Source organism: Amia ocellicauda, chromosome 9, assembly GCF_036373705.1.
Source record: "Amia ocellicauda isolate fAmiCal2 chromosome 9, fAmiCal2.hap1, whole genome shotgun sequence".
Lineage (NCBI taxonomy): Eukaryota > Metazoa > Chordata > Actinopteri > Amiiformes > Amiidae > Amia > Amia ocellicauda.
Genome location: NC_089858.1, coordinates 31,443,678 through 31,452,423, shown reverse-complemented (window position 1 = coordinate 31,452,423; position 8,746 = coordinate 31,443,678). Strand labels below are relative to the sequence as shown.

Genomic DNA, 8,746 nt, shown 5'->3' with positions numbered 1-8,746 from the left:
CATTGAAGAAAACTTGATAAATATGATAACCTGCAGAATTTATTTCTTATTAAAAAGTTCCAACAACTGCAAGAATGACAAACTTTCTAGATCCTAAGCTGCTCCTAATTTACTCTTTTACCTGAGTATTGAGTCTGAAACAGTGAGCTCATTTTGCTGGCTTTACAAATATGAGAAAAGGACATATATATTTAAAGAGTTATTCGAAAAATGTTAACTGTATGAGTCTGCTGCCCTCTTGAGGTTCATAAAAGAAAACTAAACTTCAGTTGCAGCGGGGACAGTGTTTTAATTTCCATAGCAACAGCTGGCAGCATTACCTGTTGCAGGTGAGAAACAACAACACCGAACTGCTTGTGCCAGAGAAAACCACCTGTGTTGTAGATCCAAAAGAAGAAAACATGAATAGCATAATTTCCAGGTAAGTCATTCTTTTAATAGAGATTTTGTGCTTTATAACCCTATTAGACAAGTTTAGAAGAGACAGCACCCTATATATTTGTTTTGTGGGTATCTTTTAGATCTGTGCAGGGATTTTACACTGTAAACAGCTTGAGATGTAAAGCTCAGTTTCGGTCAAGGCCTTGTCTGAAATGACATGAATCCAGTCCAGAAACCACGCACAGGTTTATTTTCAGATTTTTATTTATTGTATCATTTGATCTATTTTAAATTAAGTAATGGTTGAACTTATACACAACTGAATACAAATAGATACATAAAACAGTTCTGAAAGGCAATAATATTGTAAAGCAAGTCATCATGTTTGGTGGATTAGTATTCCATTAGGTAGGAACTGAAGAAATACTCTGCTGTGATTAGCAGTTTTCCTTTGGATCTTATTTTGTTTCCTTGTCCATATTGAATCTGTTAAGAGGGCATAGACATGCAAGTAAGGTTCAAATGCAGTCGATTTGTGTTATTAGTTAGTTAGTTAGTTAGTGTTATATTTTCTTTAAAGCATGTCATTTTATCTACATCTGATCACCTGTAGAGATAATATTCCACGATGCAGATGGCTTGAGTTTATCCATCTACTGACCCTAATAGTGACAAAAATAATTTAAACTCCAGATAACTTATGAAAATACAATTATTCGGTGCTTTAAAAGTCACTGTATTTTTCCAGCTGCATTTCTTGAATCTTGAAGTCCTCCTCTAAACAGTAGATGCAAGGGCTGCTGGGACTTGTATAGACAAACACTGCGGCCACACCTTGTGTAGAAGGGCTTAGCTGTCCTGGTCTCAGTGACACTGCCTTGCTCTGTCCCATGAGAGACACACATAAGCAGCTTACATTTGGAACGTGGCCACCGTGATTGTGCTCCTATTTGATGTAAATTATCATCTGAAGGCGTTCAATTCTGGTTTTGCACCACAGTATTGCAAATGTATTATTTATTTATTATTGTGTCAATATTTTTCTAGATTGAAGTGTATATCTTGTCATACTGCTTCCCTTGTTTACACAGTCATGTCTGACATAAAGTCATAAATAAAGACATAAATAAACACAACAATGAGATTAGAAAGGCACTCAGTGACACCCTTTACGCAAACAAGCCAGCTGAGTAACATAGTAGTGAACAGTCAAATAAACTGTCTCGCTTGCTGGATAACCTATATTTCCCAGGAAACGAATTACTAAAGTGGTTTAACAAGATATTTTTATAGATATACTAATGGCATATTGCACAATAGACTGCATGTAACACCATAGTACAATTCATGTTTATATTCATATAAGTGTCACATCTAATGTCTTTTTGTTTTGATTTTTCTATTGAATTCACTGTAGTTTCCATGTTACACAAATTACCAGTTTTCATATAGTTCTTTTCAGGATTTACAGGCTCAAAATGAAATGATTTACATTAATCTGGACAAAGAATTCTTAAATTTAACTGTAGAAACTGTACTTTAATATTATATGTGTTTATTTATGGGCAGCCAAAATGTAACAATGCATGGTGTCTTTAACTAAAAATGTAATATTACATGTATTTAATATACTACTTGATTTCTTAGCAGACACCCTTATCCAGGGTGACTTACAATTGTTACAAGTTTTTACATTATTTTTTACATTTACCCATTCATACAGCTGGGTTTTTACTGGAGCAATCTAGGTAAAGTACCTTGCTCAAGGGTACAACAGCTGTGCCCACACCAGGGATTGAGCCCATGACCCTGTGCTCCAGAGTCCTAACCGCTACTCCACCCTACTGCCTATATTTCATATAGGCATGAAATAGACATTTCACTTAAATCTCGAACTCACAAATAAAATATTTAGCTTTGTAATAAATATTTAATTTACATCTTGGATTCACAGGTTACACATTTGAGTCCAAGTAAAACATTTATTTAAAAGCTAAATTGTTAGCAAAACCCAGATCTAGGATTTATTTAAATATTTAGTCAAACAGCAACTATTCATTTTTGTAAAATGTGGATGTGAAAATAGACTTACTTATTTTTTAAATCTGGAAAAACATAGCGGATTTTAGTTCAATCTGTGAAAAACAATATGTGTCGTTATTTGTTGCCGCATATTTACTGGGCTTATTGCACATTTACAGACAATATGGAACTTCTAAGCATAATTGGAAAATATATATATAGGTACATTGTTGGAACTGCTTTTCAGATTAGCAATTTGTACATTTCTGACTCAAAGTTTTAGAGAAACTGGTTCAAAATTAATTTCTTGTGAATGTACTTGTAAGCTCAGTCTTGGAACAGAATCATATGCTCTCTAATTATATTAGAGTTCAAACTCAGTGTAAAGTGACTTTTGCAGAGAAACACAGATAAAGATCATGGAGTCCACAGTGACCGATGCAGAGAAATACCTGGGCCAGTTCTGCACTGTGCTGGCGTCCTACACTCGCAAGACGGCCAAACTGAGGGACAAGGCTGACCTCCTGGTCAAGCAGCTCATAGACTTTGCCAACACAGAGAACCCAGAGCTCAGGACCTGTCTCAAGAGCTTCGCCGAAGACTTAGCCATGGTGCAGGACTACAGGCAAGCAGAGGTAGGAAATCACATTATGTAGAATTGACATATATAGTTTCATTTAACACACATTTATCTGAATACTAATTACAATTCCATAATACAGTTGAGATGAAGTTCAAAGTTTGTTAAAATGACTTATATAGACAATTTACTGCCTGCAATTAAAGTTGTTTTGCTTACAAATTATATGCGCTCAACAACAACCGACAACATTCAAAGGAAACATAAGAAACATAAGAAAGTTTAGGCCATTCGACCCATCGTGCTCGTTTGGTGTCCAGTATATTTTTAAATGTTCCCAAATTTTCAGCTTCAACCACATCGCTGGGTAGTTTGTTCAGATTGTGACAAGTCTCTGTGTGAAGAAGTGTCTCCTATTTTCCGTCTTGAATGTCTTGAAGCCCAATTTCCATGTGTGTCCCCGGGTGCGTGTGTCCCTGCTGATCTGGAAAAGCTCCTCTGGTTTGATGTGGTCGATGCCTTTCATGATTTTGAAGACTTGAATCAAGTCCTCACATAGTCTCCTCTGTTCCAGGGTGAAAAGGTTCAGTTCCCTCAGTCTCTCAGTAGGACATTCCCTTCAGACCTGGAATAAGTCTGGTTGCTCTCCTCTGAACTGCCTCTAGAGCAGCGATATCTTTCTTGAAGTGTGGAGCCCAGAACTGTACACAGTATCCAGATGAGCTCTAACTAGTGCATTGTACAGTCTGAACATCACTGCCCTTGTTCTCAATTCTACACTTTTGACAATATACCCTAACATTGTTTGCCTTTTTTATTGCTTCCCCACATTGCTTGGATGGAGAAAGTGAGGAGTCCACATAGACTCCTAGGTCTTTCTCATGCGTTACTTCTTCTAGTTCTATTCCTCCCATAGTGTAATTATAGTGGACATTGTTGTTATTCTTTCATTTAATTTATGGTAAAATGCATATTTAGTGTTATCATACAGTGTTTTGTGTTTAATAATAAACCATTTTCATTTTCAAAATATTTTTTTTACAAAAGGTGCATAGTCTTCTGTGTTTGTGTATATATGTTCTCGTTATAAATATAGTATAACGCAAAGAACTGTGAACAACTGACCATGTAGAACACACGCTATTGTGATGAAAAACACATTTAAAATGCTCAACTCTCATTACTGTACCTCAGTGCTAAATATAAACACGGCTGGGTTTCTCTCTCTCTCTCTCTCTCTCTCTCTCTCTCTCTCTCTCTCTCTCTCTCTCTCTCTCTCTCTCTCTCTCTCTCTCTCTCTCTCTCTCTCTCTCTCTCTCTCTCTCTCTCTCTCTCTCTCTCTCTCTCTCTCTCTCTCTCTCTCTCTCTCTCTCAGGTGGAACGGTTAGAAACCAGAGTGGTGGCTCCTCTGAAAGCTTACGGAGATATCATCAAGCACAAACGAGTAAGGCCCACACAGAATCATGGGAAAAGGAAGTGCTGTAATGAAACTATTACAAATTGGTATTTGAAGTTATGAATAAACAATGCAAGGTTGGCCCCAGATAAGAAGCAAGTACTTGCATGTCAATTGGCTTGACTGACCATTTTCAAACTCAGATCTGACAATCTTTTTTTTTTCCTGAATATTGGACAACTATCATATTGCTTTAGCCGTCCCAATCTTATATATTTTAACTGAAGCAAGGTATACTTGCCATCAGTTGTGTTTCATCCTCTGAAATGAACTACAATGTGACATAAAGCTATATATTTGTCCTTGTGGATTTTCCTTTGCTGACTTCCTGTTTATCATCTCATCTTCCACACGCTGGGATTGCTAGGCAGACCTGAAGAAGTTCAGCACCGATCGCAACCGTGAGATTAAAGAAGTGGAGAAGCTGGAGAAAATGAGACAGAAAAACCCCTCAGACAGACAGGGCATTGTATCCTTCCAAACAGACATCTCTCAGTCTCGGTCTGGATTGTCAACTACATATTCTAGTTCAGAAACTAAGCCTCCAAATTTCCAGCAGAGATACTCATTGTTATTTGAACTGTACAGATCTATGATGGATATTTTGAATCCAAAATGTATTGCATGAGCTGTGCAGTTAGGTTTACATTATATTAATAAACCAAAATGAACTCTTGTACCCATGTATATAGCTTCCCAATATACACGAATGTAGAATGACAGTAAATAAAGAACAGTAATTAGCAGTGTAGACACTAATTCGACTTGTTGAGTGTGTTCTGTCAATGTCTCATTAGTCCCATCATTTTTAAACTATAATTAGAATAGCATTCAAGACTACGGTTTTAAGGACAAAGAGGTGAATGAATGTGTTACTGTGACAACTAGAGCTTATTGCACTGATATCTTTTAATATGTTAATCTCCTTAACTGCTACACTTCAGTCCCAGGTACCTTCCACAAGCACAAACCTTACTGGTGCAAGGATGTTAAAGGCAGATATGTCTTTACTCTGAATCTGAAAAGCAATGCCAAAGAAAAGCTGCTCACTGGTTCTTTATTATTGAATGTATACAATACTGAACTTAATCATCAGCAAATACCAATCCTTCAGTTACATTAATACTACTACTACACAGGGGGACAAAACACATATCCCACTGTAAAGAAAATGCCTTGTTCTTCTGCTTGGCCTCCTTTTAATGTAGAGAATTTTGTTTAACAGGCAGAAACCAACGCCCAGAAAGCAGCTGCAGACGTCAACCGAAGTACACGACAGCTTGAAGAAATCATTAATGATTTCCAGAAACAAAAAATGGAAGACATCAAGGTACTGCTTCATAAGATACTAATTGAGCAAATTACTGTGTTCATAGTATAGGATAGACTATACAAATAAGTAAAAGCAAGTGTTTTTTTTGCAAGCTAACAACCTTTTCGCAATTGTCTTTGAAATGTGTACATAATTGAAATTATTTTGAAAACTAACATATTAAACAACAGCAGATCCGTATCATGGATTGGTCATTTGTAGTGCAGCATTGAAGTAAAAAATGAAATGTGAGCCGGGTTCTGTTTCATGCATTTACTGTGACGTGTTTTGGTAACTTCTTGGCCTGCGTGTTTTGTTTCAGAAAATCTTCACCGAGTTTATCATGGTGGAGATGCTTTTCCATTCAAAAGCCTTGGAGGTTTATTCCAATACTTTCCAAAACCTGGAAAATTTCGATATTGAGAAAGATCTGGAGGTAAGACAAAATCAATCATTGTCACAAAAGTTGGTGTATAGTATTTTGGTTGGGTCCTGCACTACTGAATGATGAATGTCTAATTACAGTTGTGCCTTATAAATCTCTTCTCTTCAGCAGTAAAATACAAATTAAGTGTTAAAAGGGGGGCAGTTTTTCAAGTTATAAGTGCAGTGATGCTTAATAGATGTTTTAAACATTTATCCACCAATATTTATTTTTATTCTACAAATTTCTTCTGCGTATTTTGAATTGTATTACTTTACAAACTGCAGGAACTTCTTACTTTCTTCTGGATTACTGGATTACTTGTGTAATTTGCATCTCATTATGTCATTGTAAATATATATATATATAATTTTAACAAAACTTTTAAAAAAAGTATGAAGGATATTGAAAGTAAAGCAATGAGATATTCAGCATAAACAAATTAATTAAACCTGAGGTAAGATTAGATGTGACAATGCCAAGTCATGTATGTTACTAGTCAGCACACAATATTTTACTTTATTTTTTCTAATTGTATACATTAGTAACTCATTCCGGTACTTTTAAGCACTGACTCACTGTATTTACAGTACATTATTCAGAATACTGAAGGAATTGAGAGACATGTTAACAGCATATGCGAGAGGTTTAAGGAAGAGCAGCTACTTTTGGTTGGATGACAAAATATTGGTTTTGTAAAGGATTTTAGTGGCAAAGGCATAAATATGCCACACTTACCACTTAAAGAGCACTCCGAATATTCCAACATCTTACATTGCAAATACTTAAAATTTGGAAAATACTTGTGCCATGTACATATATTGACTGTTAATGTTTGAATACCCCAGACATGGTAACACAGTTTTATTCAGGCAATATCAACCTTTTCATTAGATATACAGGTCAAGAGTCCAGATGTATGATGGGACAATGGATCCTCATGCTTTACAAACTGCCGGAATGTTGTCTACCATGCAGAGATACCCCAGCCCGACCCCATCCTCTATGAAACAGCTACCCAATTTATCCAGAAGGGTGAGTGATGCCTGAATGAATTCTGTACTAAGGTGCTGAGCCATACAAAACACTGTGTGGAACAGATAATAGATGTGTTGCAAGACATTCATTCAATTTTTAACAAGGAAGTAAAGTTGTGTGCCTCATCCCACCAGTTTAATAATCTTACTCAGTCAGCATTAGATGTATCGAGGCCCACTGCCATTCTCTCTGCTCTACATACATCCAGGATATATGCTTTAGTGCCACGAGCCCATTGCTGTGTTTCTACAGGCTCATCAAAGCAAACTGCGCAGGCAAAAGGAGATGGAGGAGGAGGAGGAGGAGGAGGAGGAAGAGGAGGAATCAGAAGAGGAGGACGATCTAGAGGATATAAGGAAGGCATATGATTATCAATATGCTAAAAACAGACGACAAAAGTTCATCAGTTGATAAAAGTCACACTGTGTCAGCAGAGTTCAAATAATCATTCTGGTTTACAGAGAGGATTTAGATTCAGATGGTGAAATAAGATTCTTTTAGTAAAAACACGTCTCTTGCTATAACTGCTTACGTTAACACTGCTTCATAGAAAAGGAATGCATGCATTCAATTGTACAGTGAATACATAAATTAAGCAATCCTGAAGGTATATTCATCAATTGTGAAACATAGTAGTCAATGGTAATGTGGATTATTTTCAATATCTTTTATTTTCTGAAAATATATTGCAAAGACACAAAAATAGATCAGTCAAATCAAAACGGCAATATGTGGCCTACCTCCTTCACGACCAGCACAAAAAAAAAGAAAAATGTACACTGAGTTCTAAACTATTTTAAAAGAAATAAAGGCTGCATTTATGTTAGATTCCTATTGATTTTCTTGGGTAAAACTCATACCTCTCACAATGAAGCTTTGGAAATGTCTGACTGTGTCAAAGGTTGATTAGGATGTCGATATTTAAAGGTGGGCTGATCCGCTGCGGGACGATGGGTTGCACAGAAACTGCATGTTCCAGAGAAGATGAAGCTTTTCAAAATGCTTCAGTATTGATTTTACATCTTCAGAGAGTGCGATATTATCTGCCAAGGACTGCTTTCACAGCAAGATTACAAGACATAAAGGGTATAAGATGCTGATATATCTCAACCCCATCGAAAATTACTAACTGTACAAGACCACTGTTCTGCTGCGCGGCTGAATTTGCAAACCGATTTTGGTGTTTAATGCCTGTTTATTTTCTATTTTGATAGCCTCTATTCTTTCAACTGTCTCTTTTAATCTGCAGGACCAATAATTTATTCTAACACCACTTCCTGTGTCTTATTACTACACATCAGAGGGTTTATATGTGACAAACAGCCGCACCATGTAAATACCATTCTAATCATCTGGATCATTTATCACATCTTTATAACAACATAATACCCGATATTATAACTACCTTCGAGGTAACAAATAAGAAGGAGCGAGTGTGGTTGTCAGAAGGCTAAGGTTCTTTCAGTAATCCAAGAAATATCTGCTCCCTTGATGACAATGATATAATATTAGCATTTAAAAGAAAGTAATGAA

The 8,746-nt window shown here is 36.3% G+C and overlaps 1 protein-coding gene across 2 annotated transcripts; it reads left to right on the top strand.

Moving 5' to 3' along the window:
- The first annotated feature begins 318 nt into the window (after nucleotides 1-318).
- On the top strand, nucleotides 319-8,041 carry LOC136759185 (CBY1-interacting BAR domain-containing protein 2-like). Of its 2 annotated transcripts, XM_066714072.1 has the most exons (9): nucleotides 319-421; nucleotides 2,804-3,038; nucleotides 4,359-4,427; nucleotides 4,807-4,908; nucleotides 5,384-5,389; nucleotides 5,665-5,769; nucleotides 6,074-6,187; nucleotides 7,070-7,210; nucleotides 7,466-8,041. In XM_066714072.1, exons 1-9 carry the CDS (start codon nucleotides 402-404, stop codon nucleotides 7,622-7,624), a joined length of 951 nt encoding a protein of 316 aa, XP_066570169.1. In that variant the 5' UTR covers nucleotides 319-401; the 3' UTR covers nucleotides 7,625-8,041. The 2 variants fall into 2 exon arrangements, with proteins under 2 accessions (XP_066570169.1, XP_066570168.1); XM_066714071.1 differs by lacking the exon at nucleotides 5,384-5,389 and having other exon boundaries at nucleotides 4,807-4,940; nucleotides 7,466-7,593.
- Nucleotides 8,042-8,746: the final 705 nt, after the last annotated feature.

Excerpts from the sequence above, each read along its gene's own strand:
- LOC136759185 (XM_066714072.1), top strand. The coding sequence starts at position 402 with ATGAATAGCATAATTTCCAG. Across the intron at positions 4,428-4,806 it reads ATATCATCAAGCACAAACGA|GCAGACCTGAAGAAGTTCAG; the intron begins GTAAGGCCCACA and ends TGGGATTGCTAG. Across the intron at positions 6,188-7,069 it reads ATATTGAGAAAGATCTGGAG|ATATACAGGTCAAGAGTCCA; the intron begins GTAAGACAAAAT and ends CCTTTTCATTAG.